The sequence below is a fragment of the Microcebus murinus genome, chromosome 14, assembly GCF_040939455.1.
Source record: "Microcebus murinus isolate Inina chromosome 14, M.murinus_Inina_mat1.0, whole genome shotgun sequence".
NCBI classification, from domain to species: Eukaryota; Metazoa; Chordata; class Mammalia; order Primates; family Cheirogaleidae; genus Microcebus; species Microcebus murinus.
The window spans coordinates 42,741,584-42,761,009 of NC_134117.1; the positions used below are offsets into that span (position 1 = coordinate 42,741,584).

A 19,426-nucleotide genomic window follows, 5' to 3' on the forward strand; every position below is an offset into this window, starting at 1 on the left:
TTTATGTTTTCATATTTTGAATAGAATTGCCAAAAATGGTTTTAAGGTAAAGTTAATAAGTTGTGTCTTAATGGATTACTATGCTGATTTAGTTGGGAACAGAATGAATTAACCTTGAGTATTTTTGCTTTCCTTCAGGAGTTAAGTGATCTACAACGTGATCCACCTGCTCACTGTTCGGCTGGACCTGTGGGAGATGACTGTAAGCTTTGCTCTATTGCCAGGATTTTGCTACCATTAAAAATATAGGTTTGAACATTTGTTAATGACTCCAAAACTCCTTTGTTTGTTTCAGTGTTCCACTGGCAAGCAACTATTATGGGGCCTGTAAGTATGATTCATATATATGAAATTAATCCCCTCAGCCATACATCATTCTTGCCATTTCACCTTTGATCAGATGTTTGTGACTAAGGTTGAATTTTTTTATACTCTGAATCACCCAGGAAGCAAAATGTGATTGAGGATTTATTATGATTTTTTGGAGCATTGGTAGCAAATACTTTGGATGATCACTATGAGGTTTTTTGTGGTTTTTTTTTTTTTTTTTCCAAATCCTTGATTGTTACACATAGTAATGGATCACCCACAATTTGCAACCAAGTTGTGTGTTTGCTTTATCTTTTTTTTTTTTTTTTTTTTGGACACAAAGAGGCCATTGTTTGTAACTACGCATAATCATTCTCACATCTACAGTTTTAGTAGGGTAAAAATAAGTCTAATGAACTCAGTAATGGAATTCCTGCAAGTAATAAGCATAAGTTTGCAATATGTTTCATTACTGTTCTTGTTTGTGAAAGAGAATTGATAAAATATTGCAATGGGTTTATCTTTTTCACCTTATGAGTTTGCTGCTTTTAATTTTGTTGCATTGTTCTGAACTAAAAATTATGTACTGTTTTATACCCTCCTCCTCTTAATACTTATTTTCTTCGTTAAAATTATTTCTTTCAACACCTGAGAGGCAATTAGGACTTGGAACAGGCTTTTCTTTGTATGAGCAAAAATCTGATTGCATAAGAATGGGCACTGACAGCTCAAATCTCCTTTCTGGGTGAGAGTACGTTAGTAACATGTTTCCATGAACATCATTCTCTCTTCCTGCCCTTAAATGAGCTTTATCTAGTAAGTTACAGAGTTTTTAATCATACTGGCTTGTGTTTAACTTAAAAAAAAAAAACCCTAAACTACTAAATTTCAAAGCAGGACTCCTGGGCTGTTGTCTCAAATTACTGAATTGTTTTATTAAGTTGATTTTTTAAAGGTAAAATGCAACATAATTGTTTCAATAAGTTTCAACAACTTTCAATAAGAATCTAGTTATTTGTTTGGATTTATTGCTTACTAAGAACCTTCAAAATACTATCATTTAAAGGTCTATCCTCGCCATTTTTTATTTGTTTTTTGTTTTTGAGACAGGGTGTCACTTTGTTGCCTGGGCTATAGTGCTGGCATCCTCATGCACTGTACTGTCTGAGTCTGAGGTTGCAGTGTGCAACTGGGCTCAGTTGATCTGCCTGTCTCAGCCTCCCGTGTAGCTGGGGCTACAGGCACATGCCACCATGCCCGGCTAATTTTTCTGTTTTTTTATAAGATGGGGTCTTGCATGTTTCTCAGGCTGGTCTCAAACTCCTGGCGTCAAGTGATCCTCCGGCCTCAGTCTCCCAAAGTGCTAAGATTATAGTCTTGAGCCAACTCACCTGGCTCCAACCCTTACCATTTGAATTATAGACCCTCACAAATGTTTTAGGTGAATCACATGTAGCAAATGGTTATAATTATGTTGTTCATACCTCCCTTATTTTAGTTATTTAAACATGACTACTGTTTATGTTAGTCATGTAATATAATGTACATTACAGTACTCTGTACTATCATTTGCATATCTAAGTAGATCATATCTGTCATTGTAATTTGCTTATATTTTCTGCATTCTTTATAACTTTTGATGAACTAGAATTAAACAATATATATAATAATTATATAGTACCATCCTCTGATATATATGCAGGAACTTAAAGAGGAAGTAATAACAGTCCTGCTGTTATTACCCAAATGCCAATGTAACCTGATATATTTAATTAAATATAAAAGAATGAAAATAGAATTTTAGGTATATTTTGCTACTTTTTCTCATTGTAAAATTTTTTTTGGGGGGGGGGCTTGTAATAAGAACTTAAACTTCATAAAAAAGAAGGTAAAAACTAGTCCCAACCCTTTTAAAAAAAATACTGATTACTGCTGCAGAAAATTATCTTTTCTCACAGCAGTCTTGTGTGTATACTGATCTTTAAAAATTTGTACTCATAAACAGATTTGTTTGGGCAAGTCACACCACTGTGTGTGTCCTATTTTTGTTTTCTTTTAAACTTTTTGACATCAGCATAATTGTTGGAAAATCATCCTTCATACCTGCAAAGGGAAACCTGTTCTCAAGGTAAATGATTTGAACTTATGTCAAAATGATTGCCTTTTTTCCCCCAAACTGATAATATCTGGGGAAATTATCTTAAGTTATTAAATAAATGCAGTAATCAAACACTGATGTAAATATTTTGTAATTTCAGCCTGATAGCGCATATCAAGGTGGAGTCTTCTTTCTCACTGTACATTTTCCGACAGATTATCCTTTTAAACCACCAAAGGTATTTTTATTTTTATGACTGATGTGACTCCCATGTCAGGGATTTTATTCTTTATCTAGAGGTAGTTTCATGATGTTAAAGAATGTGGGTAGTTTAGCACTTTTAAACCTTGTAAAGCCACTGAGTCTAAAATATGCATGTTTACTCAAATATTATATTAGGTCTGTAAAATAAACAGAAGTATCTGTTACGCTATAAATTAGGTTCCCTGGCTTTCTTTCCCTCCTTATTAGATATGTGTAGTTTGGGAAGATTTTATGGTTAAGAGTCAGACTTTTCTATTCATGGGATTATCTTTCCAAAGTTGACCCTTATTTCTCAATTTTAAAAGTATTCAATAGACATTTATCGAGCACCTAGCATGTTCTTTTACATTGCATAAAACAAAAGTTTATGACATAGTCCCTTTGGTGTGGTAGAGGAGGCAAAAACCTGTTCTTATTAAATTTAGTTTAGATTAGCTCCAAAGGGAAACAGATAGGGATATCAAAAAGGGAAAAAAAATTAACAGGTTCTGTCACTCCGAAAATAATTATTTTAGATTTTTAAAAACACCTGATTAACATTGTATGAAATGATATGAGAGCAACTCTTGTGGAAGATTAGGATTCTTGGTGGATTTCTTAGGACAGGTAGCAAGCTGAGACCCTTCAACTTTGCCCTGGAACAGGGTCAACACCCTGATTTTAGACCCAAGTAGCACTTCTAGGTAATCAAAATTAAGAAAAGGATTATTACTTCTAGGTATGATGAAAGCCATGGTTGATTACTTCAGGTGCTACTCAACCAGTCAGACTTATTTATATTATGCTCTCCAAAATACTTCTCAATTCCTTGGAGGGAGAAAGAGGGAAACTGATGGGCTTTCACATTCCCACTAGCTACAGCTACAGGTAAAGCACAAAGTAGATGATCATTTGATTAGTGTTGGAAACCGTTTCTCCTCTAAGCTTTTATGTAAAGTTGAGGATATTTTACCCTAGAGCAAGTGGTTCTGTTTTGTTCATAGTTCGTGGATTGTCATGGTTTTGTTGTTTTGTTTCATGTTTAGATTGCTTTCACAACAAAAATTTACCATCCAAACATAAACAGTAATGGAAGTATTTGTCTTGATATCCTGAGGTCACAGTGGTCACCGGCTCTGACTGTATCAAAAGGTAATTTCATTTATCAGATTTAAGACAGTTGATAACAGTGAGACTGGAGAAATATAGTAGAAGTATCTAGGAACTAAAGTTTTTTTGTTTGTTTTTTTAAAAACCAATCAACTGTGCTTTTTCCTGTTTTGATTTTACTTTGCTCGTGTAGCTCTTATATTACTCTGCCTTTTAACAGTTAGCTTGGGGGTTGAGGGGTGGATGGAGCAATCTAAATGATGACATGAGAGGAAATTTAAAATATGAGAGCTAGAAATTGGGGATAAGCCTATTGATATTTTACCTTTTTTGGCTTGGGTGTTATCTTTAGAAAAAGAGAGAAAGGTAGAAAAAAAGAAGATTTTTAGGACCCGTTATCCCATTCATTAAATGGAACTACTGACATAAAACTTTATAGCTGTTTTACTTCATCCAAGAAAAAAATACCAGATTTGGCTGTTAAAATAAATGATTTAAAATGAAAGACATATTTCACATTTTAATGTAGGACATAAAATATGTTAGTCTAAACTTAGAATAATCGATAGCATCATTATAATGACTGTAACATAATCAGTGCTGATTCTCAGCTTTCACAGATTCATGGCATTGTTCTCTGCTAAATTATCAGATGTATGTACAGGCTGTCTGAAGCCATTTTTGTTTCATTAGCCAATACTGTTTACAGTGCTAGCACTCTTTACTTGTGTCTTGATTCTCTAATAGAAGATAACCTGAGAGTTGGAAAATACTGTTTGGGTTAGAAGCAGCTGCCCCTGCAGTAACTACTAAGTTTTCCCTTTTTATAAAATTTTAGAAAATTATTTCTCTCAAAGGATTCATAGGAAGAACACGTGCTCATTTCTCTTTTCTTTCTCGTTTCTTTCTCTTCTCTTTCTCTTCTCTTCTCTTCTCTTCTCTTCTCTTCTCTTCTCTTCTCTTCTCTTCTCTTCTCTTCTCTTCTCTTCTCTTCTCATAAATGCTACCTGAATATATAATTTTTTTTTTTTTTTTTTTTTTTGAGGCAGAGTCTCACTTTGTTGGTGAGGCTAGAGTGAGTGCCGTGGCATCAGCCTAGCTCACAGCAACCTCAAACTCCTGGGCTTAAGCAATCCTACTGCCTCAGCCTCCCAAGTAGCTGGGACTACAGGCATGCGCCACCATGCCTGGCTAATTTTTTATATATATATTAGTTGGCCAATTAATTTCTTTCTATTTATAGTAGAGACAGGGTCTCACTTTTGCTCAGGCTGGTTTTGAATTCCCGACCTGGAGCAATCCGCCCACCTTGGCCTCCCAGAGTGATAGGATTACAGGCTTGAGCCACCACGCCCGGCCTATAATTGTTTTTGAAAGTGATAAGGTTTATAGGAAGTAGGGCCCACAGCCATAACTCTTTCAAGTATTAAAATAAATAATAGCCCATCACGTCAATTATTTATGAAGGGTGGTTTTTCTGACCCAAAATCCTCATCTAAAATGCTCATGTAGATTCTAGTATCCTTTTACAAACCTTTCACATAGTGTAACTGTCATATACTGGATGTAGGAAAGATTCTGTGTCAAAGGGCTATTCAAATTAATACACATTTTCCTGGAATGGTGTCATAAAATGAACGTCATTTGGCATAAGCAGCTAAGTCCTTATACGTAGAAATGGCAGACTGCCACATGCTGAGTACTTATCTTCTGACATTGGTAGCTTTTTATAAAGAATACTTAGTAGTATTGGCTTCTGGAAAGTGTTCTTTGAGAATTCAAAGAGTTCCTTAAATGTAAAATGGGGAGTATAATATATTACTACATAGGGTCACCATGCACCCCTGGCTCACAGTAGGCACTCAAATGAATGTTAGTTATTACCTTTTTTCTTATCTTAAGGAATGGACATGGTTTGTGTGCATGATAGTAAAATTAGGGCATATAACTCCTGTCAGCAGGAGAAGGCAGGGGAGGAACTTCCCTCTTTCTTATGTTATAAATAGGTCATATCTCACTCATTTGTTTGTATATTTTTTACTTTTCTCTCTATATATATTTTTTCAGTGTTTGATATTTGGCTTTACTTTATAAAAATACACAACTTAAATACATATGACACTCTGTATTCAAGACATAAACAACTGGTAGATTTAACATTTTCAGTTATTTAAACAGAAAGCAAATACATAAATTACCTTGCAAAGGGTTCATTTTATAGACTGCATTCACACCCAAAGGGGAAGAATGCCCAGGGAGCAGTTTTTAATTGCAATTTTAGTTTTTCTGAGATGGGGAGGGTCTCACTGTATTGCTCAGGCTGGTCTCGAGTCCCTGGGCTCAAGTGATCCTCCCCGCCTCAGACTCCTAAGTAGTTGGGACTACAGGGGCATTCTACCGTGCCTGGTGCTTTTATATATTTTAAATGTCTTGTTCTGCTTTTTGCCATGAGATCAGTGTGGAAGCATTCTGGAGACATAGTTGAACCCAGAAAATCTACCCTATTAGTTTAATATACAAGGCCTGAAGTTTCAATGAGCAGATGGAAGATAAGGAAGATGAATAAAATATTAGTTTTTTCTTTAGTCCATAACACCCCTCCCATTTGCCTATCATTTAAGAGTCAATTCTGGTCTATAAATTTACCTTTGAACTTAAGATTTGGAAAATATAAAGGAACGTGATGGGGGTGGGGAGCAGTTGGAAATGAGAGATTGTTCCAAAGGTTCCATGTATCCCCTCAGAAATGGTGGCATGTAATTGAAGCAGATAAATGAGGAACCAGAGTCTTTGTTCCCTCTTATTTCAGATACTTTAGTGTTTTTTTAAGTGCAGTTGTTTGTATTAGTATCTTTACATAATGTAGCAACAACTACTTTTTAAAATTTTGTTTATATTTAAAAATATATAGGTTATATAAAGGTAGCTGTTCACATTATTTTTAAATGCATGCCATATGAATAAGGTACATGGAATAAAATATTCATTGAAAAAAATCTTACAGATTTTCTTTGTAGATAGTCTATAGCACTAAGCCAATGTACAAAAGCATATGAACACACTATGCAAAAGGGTTTGGACTGTTACCTGTAATTTGATTGCTTTGAAGAGAACTCTTAAGTTTAAAAGTTATTAATAGCTGCTTTGGAGGTTCACATTTTTTAAATAGAAATTCAAATAGAATTTAAAACTTTAAAAGGTAAAATAAATTTGGTCTTATATACATTTTATGGTAATTTTATAATTTAAAAAATTTTGAAGATCAATTTGCTAGCAGCCAAAGTTGGTATTAAATGTAGTTTGTATAAATGTAATTTTATTTTTTCTTTTTTATCTATATTCAGTAAAATTATTTTCACATATGTCATTTGTATAAAGTAGAAAGATTATTATCTAATGCAGTGTTCTCTTTTAAATCTAGTTTTATTGTCCATATGTTCTCTACTTTGTGATCCTAACCCAGATGACCCCTTAGTACCAGATATTGCACAAATCTATAAATCAGACAAAGAAAAGTAAGTGTTTACTTATTTTAGCTTCTATTTGGATGCTTTTCCATATAGTCTGCTAAAAAATGAATATTATCAATATAGTTTAAGTACATTTATGCTTATTATGCTTGTATTAAGTTTATCTTTTTCCAGGGGAGTAAACCTTTCTTTTAAAACTCTATTAAGTCTTTTTACAAAAAATCTTGTTTCCCATTACTGTTTTATGGTATATGTTCTGTGTTTGCACAATAATTATACATAATTCAAGGTGGTAAATTAAAAATGGAAGAATTTAATCATTGGAAAGTACTAAATATTGTATTCACTATCTTCTCCCAAGAAGAGAAGTTAACTCTAGGCCCACCCAAACCTAATTTTCAAGCTGTTCCAATTTGCTAGTACTGTAAGTTTATTTGCAATTTGCAGATAATACTCATTCAGGGTTAGCTTTAATAAATTTCTATTAGAAGTTGGTATCTATGTTTTGGTTTTCTATATTTAGGGTCATTTTCATATAGGTTGCAAAAAAATCCTTAAGTTAAAAAAATGATTTATTTTTCTTGTTTTATTTATGCATGAGCCTATATCACATATATGTATGATTATTGCAGTTAAGCATGAGAAGGTAGGATATGCAGTTTTTTTAATAGATGCTTTTAAAAGATTAAATGTGTATGTTTTTACTATATCTCTTTTGTTTGCCTACAGATACAACAGACACGCAAGAGAATGGACTCAGAAATATGCAATGTAAAGTCAAAAAATTTTTCATATATACCAGAGTACTGTAAAATCTAGGTTTTTTTCAACATTAGCAGTAAATTGAGCACTGTTTACTGTTTCATTGTATCATGAAACCCTTTGATTTTTGCCCATTTTAAATGTGTTTCTGAAGCAAGACAAAAACTTCCAAAAATACCCTTAAGACTGTGATGAGAGCATTTATCATTTTGTATGCATTGAGAAAGACATTTATTATGGTTTTTAAGATACTTGGACATCTGCATCTTCAGCTTACAAGATCTACAATGCAGCTGAAAAGCAACCAAATTATTTTTTGCTGAAACTAGATGTTTTTACATGAGAAATACTGTATGTGTGGTCTAAGATGTCGTCAGTTTTATAAATCTGTATTCAGATTTCATTCTTTGTTAGCTCACTTTATAATTTGTATTTTTTTACTGTATAGACTAAATATATTCTATTTACATGTACGTCAACTCATTACTTCTTTCCTGTGAACAGTATTGAAAAAGCCCAACAGCTGATAATTAAATGAATTGACTGTGTCTCCCTTGTCTTAGGATATTCTATAGATTGATTGCAGATTTCTTAAACCTGAAATGATCTTTACACTGTAATTCTCAGTATACTGATTATGGAGAAACACTTGTTTTGATTTTGTTATACTTGACTTAACTTTATTGCAATGTGAATTAATTGCACTGCTAAGTAGGAAGATGTGTAACATTTATTTGTTGCTATTCACATTTGAATTTTTTCCTCTATAGGCAATATTATATTGACACCTTTTACAGACCTTACTGTAGCTTTTTCCATATAAATAAAAAGCTTTTTCTACTATTTGTCTTGATTACTTAAAAAAAATAAAAATTATAAGTAAGAATCAAAGCTCTATATAAAATTTTGCATGAAAATTATTCCCAGATTGTGAAAATGAGGTCCATTATGTTTGACATTAGTCACCATTAATTATATAAACTTTGTTTTAGGTCAGTATCTCTTTACTAAATGGTCAATCTATAAGATGATATACCTTGGTCCTTTGTTGTAGAGGAGCATTTAGAATAAGTTGGGGTTTGTCCTGGGTCACATATAAAATGGAATTTGTTAAAAAGTACTGAAATGAGTATAAGGTGGTGTTACCCACCCCGAAAAAAAAGTCTTTATTTATTTATTTATTTTGATATGGGATCTTGCTATGTTTCCCAGGTTGGTCTTGAATTCCTGGGCTCAAGCCATCCTTCGCCTCAGTATCCCAAGTAGCTGGGATTACAGGCTCATGCCACCATGCCTGGCTAGAAAATTCTCTATAGACCTGCAGAATTGCTAGATTAATTCATTAAAATGCCCTGTAAATGTAATTGACATTATATTTCCTAACATTTTAAAATCTAGAATTTCTAAAATAGAATTTAATGCTATTGCAACTTAAAAACATCCATTTTTACTATAGAAGTTACAAAGAAAATTCTAAATGATGCTTCCCTTCGTTTTTATATATTGGCAGCTAAAAGAAGATTTTTAAAAAAAGTAGAAAAGTTCTAATGTTTTAACCTGGGAAAAAAATACATCTCTTCAGTGTTTAGCATGCTTATCAAACTTGAGTGAGTGTCATTTTTAAGAACAGTTGTAGCTCTTCTGATTATTGCAGTAGCTGTATAAGTGTGCAAGGATCTGTGATGGGTGTAGTCATTAGCAAAGCATTTAAATCACTTGAGTATTTATCATGGTTCATTATTATTAAAGCACAAAATAACCTGTTAGAAAATATGTGTTTTTATAAATGAATGTACAATAATTAAATGAATTGTGAAATGGATGTTTAAGAAATATAGGCTTAAAAAAAAGTAACTATATTAAGTGATGTCTTAAAACAGCCATATCATGAAAAACACTACTTTACTAGCTATATTACTATAAGCTACATTTGCCCTGCATTTGAACACTCAGCATCGTTAGATTTAAGTATTTAGTATACTTTGACAGTAAAGGGTTTTGTTTCTTGAATACCTTTCACTTTTTAAAAAAAAACTTTCATTTGTGTGGCATTTATTTTTGGAAGTGTCTTTTTTTTCTTTATTAAAGTTTTTGAAACTCGCCTAACTCTCGTTTGCCTTTGCTTACATCTGAAAAGTACTAGACTCCTGAGGAGTAAGCACAAGTTCTCATGATTAACTACAAATCTTGAGCTTGATGGTGGCATAATGATCAGGCAGATTACCATTTGGGGTGTATTATTTTTGCTTAATTCTAACAAAGAGAACATCAGTTACTTTTTAAAACTAAATTCAAAGTTAGCGCCTTTTCATAGATAAAGTATTAATTTAAGGACCTCTTTGGAGTGAGGGAAATGGGTAGTCTTTTGGTGAATTTAGGATCCCACCTCTTGAAGTCTTTGATGGTTTGAAGCATAGTTGAAAACCATATTCAAATTGGATTCTGGACACTTGGAACTGCCACAAATGATACATCAGTGATACAGGTTGTAAGGGTAACCTTGCCACCATCCCCCAACTATCTCAAAAGGGTATTATTCCTGAAGTACAGCTTTACACATATACCTCTATAAACTGTATTTAATTATTCATTTTGCTTTATTTCCCTTTTCCACCACCCCTTAAACTCTTGATAGGGGAAATTAAAAATTAACTTTGTAGGCCGGGCGCGGTGGCTCACGCCTGTAATCCTAGCACTCTGGGAGGCTGAGGCAGGCGGATTGCTCGAGGTCAGGAGTTCAAAACCAGCCTGAGCAAGAGCGAGACCCCGTCTCTTACTATAAATAGAAAGAAATTAATTGGCCAACTAATATATATAGAAAAAATTAGCCGGGCATGGTGACACATGCCTGTAGTCCCAGCTACTCAGGAGACTGAGGCAACAGGATTGCTTGAGCCCAGGAGATTGAGGTTGCTGTGAGCTAGGCTGACGCCACGGCACTCACACTAACCTGGGCAACAAAGCGAGACTGTCTCAAAAAAAAAAAAAAAACTTTGTAAATCAACTGCCTATCAAGGGTAGCTGTAAGATTTAATATTCAAAAACAGTTACTTTTTAAAAATATGGTAAAAATAATATCACATTGTAGTTTCACATTTCTCTTATTTTACCCCAGTGATCTACCTTTGACATGATTCAGTCATTGACATTTGTTAGGATCCTGCTCTCCCCGGTTCTGTATTTTTAAAATGGAGAGAATTTTCTTCTCAGATTAAAAAAGATTCTTGGTTATGAAGCAATTTATATCTTGTCTATTTATTGGTAGTCAATTTGAACTGGACTCAAAAGTCCAGTCCAGTTGAGATGTTTTAAACTTTGAGTTCTGCAATAGAATTATCAGTTCAGTTACTCATTCTCATTAGGGCCAGCTGTGGAAAATGTGATCAACGCTTTAGCCATGGCTATAAAAATAGAGCTTCAGTGTATTCAAATTGTTGAAAGTACTGCTTATCTTTTAGCTTGTTTAAATCTTTTAAGTAATTATTAACAGAATAAAACAAGTCTGAATTTTAAAAAATTTAGTTCTATCACTCTTACCAACTATAAAATAGGACTTTCAATTTTTTTTCTTTAAAGCAGAGGTTTAATCACAATTTAATAGCCCTAAAGTGTAATGCAGATTATTTGTGAAAGTTCTCATTTCTAATAATACTTGTCTTTTATTGTTCTGACAGTTGTATTGCACAAATAAGGCAATTAGAGATTCATCTAATTTCACTTGTAAAAAGTTGCTATATATAGATAACTAGTCATTTCTGCTCTTTTTTTTGGTACTGAGTAATGTCTGTAAGCTCTTCTTAAACTGTAATTGATATGCTTTCACCAGGTGTTTTTTTCAGTAGCAACAATAATTGAAAATTTGTAGACAGCTGGTTGTAGAAATAATTTGTAATGCAATAGTGTCTTGGTGACAGCCTTATAGATGTTATATCACTTATTTATATTTTGTTATGTTTAAATTTCTACTTCCGTTATCCTGTTATATATAAGAATGGTGTTAAATTGTAAATGAACTGAACTAATAGAAAATTCACCTAAGAGTATTAGTATTGGTGGCATTTTGTAAAATAAGCATTTATTTAAAAACTTTAACATTTTGTTAGGTTCTACTTTTGCAGAGGGAGAGATGTGCCTCTCTTCTTGAGGAAGTTGCTTTTATTATACTGGCATATTGGCTTAAGGTCTGAACTATGCTTTGCTCATAATTTACTTGGCGGGAAAAACTGTTAAGATCTCTTTAAGTGCAAAAGATCACTATGAGTTGTGTATGAAATATTTTAATATAAACTCTTAATATATCGTGGAAAACAGTTGTGACCCCACTTGTGTTAGCACTTCTGATACACTTGTTTTGGCAGCCCCATGACCACCCACATATTCAGTGTGTCAGTAGAAGAATTCACAGGACTCAGCATATGATCATACAGCTAAGATTTATTACAGTGACACAGCAGGGATACACAGCTGGGTTCGTAAGGGGGCAAGACAGATCTAGCAGAGTCTGGGGAATCCATGTGCAGGCTGCCTGTGCTTCTGGAGGGCGCCACACACAGTACACTTTTCTGCCAGTAGTGTCATGGGCATAGTGTTTCTGCCCATGGAAGCCAGTTTGAAACTCAAAGTCCAGGGTTTTTATTGGGGGCTCATTATGTAGGTACCCTTTGTTCTCCAAACTTCAGACTTCCAGAAGGAGAGCAGGTGCTCACCATAAATCACATTGTTTATTTTAAAAGTCTGGTCAGTCTAGCTCAGCAGGCACAACCTTATCACTTAGGGATGGTTTCAGAAGCCAAGTTCCCAACTGTCAGCCAAGGGCAAACCTTGTAAACAGGCCCTTCTAAAGATTAGCCTGTACAATTTGTTGAAAAGATGATTCTTTCCCTTTGAATGGCCTTGGTACCCTTGTTGAAAAGCAACTGACTATAGAAGTTTATTTCTGAATTCTCAGTTCTGTTCCATCAGAACTATATGTTTTATGCCATTACCACCCTGTTTGGATTATCGTAGCTTTGTAGTAACTTTTGAAATGAGGAAGTGTGGGTCCTCCAACTTTGTTGTTTTATGATATTGTTTTGGCTATTCAGGTCCCTTGTAATTCCATGTGAGTTTTAGGATCTGCTTTGCCATTTCTCCTGCTGAGATTTTAATTGGAATTGGATTGAGTCTATAGAGCTATTTTGGTAAAGTTGGCATCTTTGGTCTGGTTATCTATTTCTAAACAAAGCACCCCAAACTAAGTGGTATACAACAATAACCATTTTATTATGCTCATGTATTCTTTTGGGTCAGCAAATGGCATGGGGCACAGTAGAGATGGCTGTCTACTCAATGGTGCTTAGGGTCTCAGTTTGGGGTGACTCATGTGGCTTCAGGGTAAAACCATTTGGAGGCTTCTCCACTCATATATTGTCATCTGGGCAGGTATTATTTACCAGATCACTTATTTAATGGGCTTTCTGTGTGGCTTGATCATCTCACAACATAGCTGCTCAGTTTCAAGAGGGAGCATCTGAAGATCAAGTGTTCCAAGAGAATGAGGAACAAGCTGCCATTTTTAAAGTCACACAGAGCATCACTTGTGCTGTAGTTTATTGGATGAAACAGTCACAGGTTCACTCAAGTACAAGGGAAAAGGACACAGACCCTCACCTTTCCTTGGGAAAGAATTTAGGGTCACTCCCACATCTTATGGAGTCATTCCATGCATATGTATAGCACTTGATGTACTTAGGCTGTCTTTAATTTCTCATCTAATTGTTTTAATGTAATTGTTTTGTAATTTTCTGTGTAGATGTCTTACACATTTTTCATTGGATTCATTCTTAGGTTTCTAATTTTTTAAATCTATTGTAAAAATTATTTTTCATTTCATTTCATATTTTTGTGTTCTTGATGTATAGAAATATAATTTATAGTGTTTGCCCTCTATCCTGCAACCTTGCTAAATTCACTTTTTTAAAGTTTGTAGAATTTTAAAGTTTTCTACACTTATAATCATGTTACCTGCAAATAGTGATAATTTTATTTATTCATTTACAATCTCTATGCCAGTTCTTTTTTTTCTTTGTTGCATTAGCTTGAGCTTCAGTCTGATGCCAAAATAGTAATAGCAAGCATCCTTTCTTGATTTCTGAGTAAAGGTTTTATTGCAATATTAAGTATCATGTTGCCTTCGTATTAAGGAAGTTCCCTTCTATTTCTAGTTTATTCACCATTTTTATGACTGTTGAGTTACAAGTTGAATGTAATGCTTTTTCTTCATCTATCAAAATCATTGTCATTTTTATCTTTTCCCTCAATTAATGTAATGTGAATTACATTAACAGATATTCACATGTTAAATTATCCTTACATTTCTAGATAAAAACCCACTTGGAGATGTATTATCCTCTTTACAAGTCATTGGATTCTATTGATATTTGCTAATATTTTTTGAGAATTTTTGTAACTGTGTTCATGAGAGAAGTTCATTATTTCCTTTCTTGAATATCTTTGTTAAGTTTAATACCTCAGATTATTCTGGCCTCATAAGATGAGTTAGGAAACATTCCCTCTTTATTCTCTGGAAGAGTTTGTGTAAGATTTGTGCTATTTCTTCCTTATATATTTTGAACAATATTCTGAAGCCATTTGTGTCTAGAGTTTTTGTTTTTTTCTTGGCAAATCAAACAGTGTTTTGTTTTGTTTTTTGCATAGGGTTATGGGAAGATTATAGTAACATATCTCTTTAATAATATAGGACTAGATATGTTTTTGTTACTCTCAGTTTTGTGTTTTTCAAGGAATTTCCATTTTATGTATATTGTCAATCTATTTGGCATTGAGTTGTTGATACTGTCTTATCTTTTTTTTTTTGAGTCTCACTTTGTTGCCCAGGCTGGAGTGAGTGCCATGGCGTCAGCCTAGCTCACAGCAACCTCAAACTCCTGGGCTCAAGCAATTCTGCTGCCTCAGCCTCCCAAGTAGCTGGGACTACAGGCATGCACCACCATGCCCGGCTAATTTTTTCTGTATATATTAGTTGGCCAATTAATTTCTTTCTATTTATAGTAGAGACGGGGTCTCACTCTTGCTCAGGCTGGTTTTGAACTCCTGACCTCGAGCAATCCACCCGCCTCAGCCTCCCAGAGTGCTAGGATTACAGGCATGAGCCACCACGCCCGGCCTGTCTTATCTTTTTGAAGGTAATAAGTATCTGTAGTCATCTCCTTACATTTTAAATTTTCTTCCTTTTTTCTAATTAGTCGTATAAGATTATCAATTTTATTAATCTTTCAAAGAATCAGTGTTTGATTTTCAAAATTTCATTTGTATATTTGTTTTCCATTCCATTGATTTCTGTTATTTCTTTATATTCTCTTTAGTTTTTATTTTTTTCTTCTAGAGATTGAAATAATTTTTGGCCTTTTTTCCTAATATCTGCATTTAAAACTATATATTTCCCCCAAGCACCACTTTAGCTGCATCCTACAAATTTTGAAATATTGTATCTTCATTATCATTCAGTTAAAATATTTACTAATTCCTGTTTTGACTTTTTCATTTACCTAGGAGTTATATACAGAGATGTATTGTTCCATTTCTAGGCAACTGGGTTTCTTTCAAGTTAAATTTTTGTTCTTGTTTTCTAGCTTAAATTCTCCATGGCCAGAAAACATAATCTGAATAAATTCAATTATTTGAAATTTGTTGAAGTTTGCTTTATGATCCAGCATATGGAAATTTTGATGAATGTATCATAATCGTTTGAAAAGAATATGAATTCTGTTATTAGGTGCAGTGTTTAAATAATGCTGATTAGATCAAGTTCATTGAGTTTGCAATTTTTATTTGCTTATTCTCACGGCCATTAAAGGAGATGTGTTAAAAGTTTCTCTTTAGGATTGTTAGTTTTATTTTTACTTTATATATTTTGACATCATATTATTGAGTTCTCTCTCATACACACGCAGACACAATTGTGATAGCACATTAAGAAATGCCTCTATCTGTATTAATGCCTTTGTCTTAAAGTCCACTTTATCTATTATTAGTATAGCTTTCTTTTGGCCAGTATTTGCAGTGTATATCTTTTTCTATTCTTTAACTTTGGTCCTTTCTGTGTCCTTTTAAAAATGTATGTCTCCTATACTCATAGTTGGGTTTTATTTGATTTGGTTTTTATCCAATTTGACCATTTTAGTCCTTTAATTGAAGTATTTCATCCTTTTGCATTTAATGGAATTAGATATATTTGAGTTTATACCAACCATGTTCCCATTTTGCTTTTCTTTTAAGCCATGTTTTATTTTTTTTCCTTCTTGCCTTCTTTGGATTAGTCCATTTTTATACTAGTATCATTTTTCCCTCTGATAACTTGTTAGACATTCTTTTAGTGTGTGTGTGTAATTTCTCTAAAGTATCCATCTTTGATTACAATTTAATACAAATGCTGTGTTTGGTATACTCTTAAACCCATCCACTCTGTTTCAGATATTGTTAACTCCAGGTTTATTTTTCAGTTCTAGAATTACCATTTGAATTTTTTACATATTTCAGGGTTTTTTTAATTCCTAAATTGTTTCATTTATTTTCTCCACATTTTTCTGTTTTTGAACTTCTTTTATTTGTTTTTTTCTTTTTGAGACAGAGTCTCACTCTGTTGCCCCAGCTAGAGTGCTGTGGCATCAGCCTAGCTCACAGCAACCTCAAACTCCTGGGTTCAAGCAATCCTCCTGCCTCAGCCTCCCGAGTAGCTGGGACTACAGGTGCTTGCCACCATGCCCGGCTAATTTTTTCTATATATTTTTAGTTGTCCAGCTAACTTCTTTCTATTTTTTTTTTTTTTTTTTAGTAGAGACAGGGTCTCGCTCTTGCTTGGGCTGGTCTTGAACTCCTGAGTTCAAACGATCCTCTGCCTCGGCCTCCCAGAGTGCTAGGATAACAGGCATGAGTCACCATGCCCAGCCTGAACTTCTTTTCTTAATCACAGTTATTTTAAAGTCTTTGCTGACTTCAGCATCTGAATCACCTGTAAGTCTGCTTTTATGCCAGACATTGTGTACATAAATTGTAGAGACCCTAGATGATGTTATCTTCCACCAGAGTGCTCCTCCTTTGCTCTCCTAGTCAAATGGTATGTGAAGATGATCACCTTAATGCAGTCAGGGCCTGTACTTAGTTGAGGCTAGTTTGCAGTATTTCACACTCAAACTGTATCTGATTTACTCTCGTTCACAGCACATATCCGGATCCTCCTCCTTCTCCTTCTCTCCCCCTCTTCCTCTTCCTCCTTCTTTCTTTTTCTTTTTAATTTTTTTTAGAGATATGCATCTCACTATGTCCTTGCTGATCTTGAACTCCTGGGCTCAAGCAAGCAATCCTCACGCCTCAATCTTCCAAGTAACTAGGACTACAGGTTTGTAGCCACCACTGCACCCAGTTAAGCCCTCTTCCACTGTCCTTGTTTCCTCGGCACAGAGAGACTGCAGGAAATTCCACTTTGCTATTCAGTATTTTTGATTCACAGTTTTAGCCTTTTGCTCATGGGAGATTCAGACTTTGGCACACATCTTAAGCAGGAAACCAGCTACGTATCCGGAGCCTTTCAGATCTGCAATTTTATTACATTTGCTCTCTGCAACCACCAAAAAAGTACTATCAGTTTTTCTGTCATGACCTTCTGTGAGGGATCAAGCCTGAATTCTCAGCCTTTAGGCACATCCAAATCAAGTGCCCCAAGGAAAAAGAGAAATTGTAAGTCATCAGTGTCAGTTCACCACTTCAGTCTTTTAACTCCTACTCTGTTCTTTAGGGTTCCCTTCCTCTGGCAGGCCATTGGTGTTGTCTTCTTAACACCACCAGACTACAGAAAATTACACTGCTTTTTCATGTTCTTTAGCTTCCTGCCCAAAAAAGATTTAAGACTTTGAGGGAGGAAACTAGTTGCCTGTTGAGGTCCCTTAAGTCTCCAGTTTTGTCACTCAGCACTGTGCAACCACAAAAAACCCTGTTTCTCCATGCCCCAGCAGTGGGCCCTCTGCCTGTCTAAGCCCAAATTCTCTGCCTCTAGTCTATACTCCAGGAGAAAAATGACTGCAGACACTCAGAGCTCACCTCCGAGAGTCTCCTGGCTATTGCAGCTCTCTCATAGCTTTTCAATTATAATTTTTATATTTTATCTGCTCAGCAGACTATGCAATTTGAATTAGAATGGTCTGTCAAGTTAGAGACCTTAAAGTCATTCTTGGCTTCTATGTGCTTATCTGGTCCATGGAATCCTGTTGATTGTACCTAGAAATGCCTTTGGAGTATGATTCCTGCTACTACCTTAGTTCAGAGTCTCAGCCCCTCTTTCCTGGACTGTAGCCATGGTCTCCTCACTCCCATCACTCTCTATACTCCTACTAAAGGGATTTTTCTAAAAAGAAGTTTAGTTGTACCTCTAACCTGCCTAAAAAGTTGTTTGGCTCTCTTTTGCTAAACTCCTTAACATATCATATATAGTCCTTCACAAGCCAAACCCTCCCAAACTGTAGGTTTGTTTCATACCACTCCTTTTCACATATATTTTGTTTTCATATGTATACCATGCCCGCTCACTTATCTGATTTGCACATACTGTTTAATTTTTTGGGAAAGCACCTCCACCTTTTCCTACTTGAAAAAACAGTTCAAATGAAACAATCCATTACTCCCCCAGACAGCTTTAAACTGATGATCATGCCTTATTCATCTTTGTATTTTTAGAACATATCACATTTTCTAGCATAGTACTGGCCTCTTCTAGGAACTGAGTTTTAAAACAATTATTACAAAAAGATGAATATTATTATCATATTTCAGAAAAAAATATATTCCTGCAGTACTCAGGTATAGTCACCATTAAACCAAATTTTGTGTATATTATTCTACTTTTTTATGCATGCACATCCATGCATATGTGTATATGTAGTTTTTTAAATTCAAGCCTACTAAGTGTTTTTGAATAATTGCATGAGTCAGCAAATAAAGGAACTTAAGATGTTATTTTCATAATCCACTCAGTTAAAAAAGTTAAGAAAGGGTCTTTATAGGGAGAGAAAATAAATAATGGATTGTGAGCAAGTGTTAACTACAACTTCATGACTGATTTGTATATATTGTACCTATATAAAATCAAATATAACTCAAAGCTGCAAACTGTGGATTCAGAGGTGGAAATTTTTGTTAATATGGTAATAAGGAAGATATCCTTCATATATATATCTCTGTACCAGTTTTCATAGCTGCACAACAGAAATAATACCACCTTGTAGGATTTGTGAAAAGATTAGAGAAAATGTATGTAAAATAGTTGGCATGTAGTTGAGCAATAAATTATAATTATTACCATTTGTATTGATCAGATGGTTTGCAATAGTGTGAGGGCAGACACAGTAGGTTATGTTATTTTATTAATAGTATTGCTCCATCA

General features: G+C 34.3%; 1 protein-coding gene across 2 annotated transcripts in view; it reads left to right on the forward strand.

The window, feature by feature from the left end:
* Window positions 1-8,835, forward strand: part of UBE2D1 (ubiquitin conjugating enzyme E2 D1) — a 33,350-nt gene extending 24,515 nt beyond the window's left edge. The window contains exons 2-7 of one of the 2 annotated variants that reach the window (XM_012762832.2): window positions 139-202; window positions 296-327; window positions 2,568-2,645; window positions 3,697-3,802; window positions 7,182-7,275; window positions 7,960-8,835. In XM_012762832.2, the coding sequence (XP_012618286.1) occupies window positions 139-202; window positions 296-327; window positions 2,568-2,645; window positions 3,697-3,802; window positions 7,182-7,275; window positions 7,960-8,005 (420 nt within the window). In that variant the 3' untranslated portion in view covers window positions 8,006-8,835. The remainder of the gene's footprint in view (window positions 1-138; window positions 203-295; window positions 328-2,567; window positions 2,646-3,696; window positions 3,803-7,181; window positions 7,276-7,959) is intronic. The other variant, XM_012762833.2, reaches the window with a different exon arrangement.
* Window positions 8,836-19,426: the final 10,591 nt, after the last annotated feature.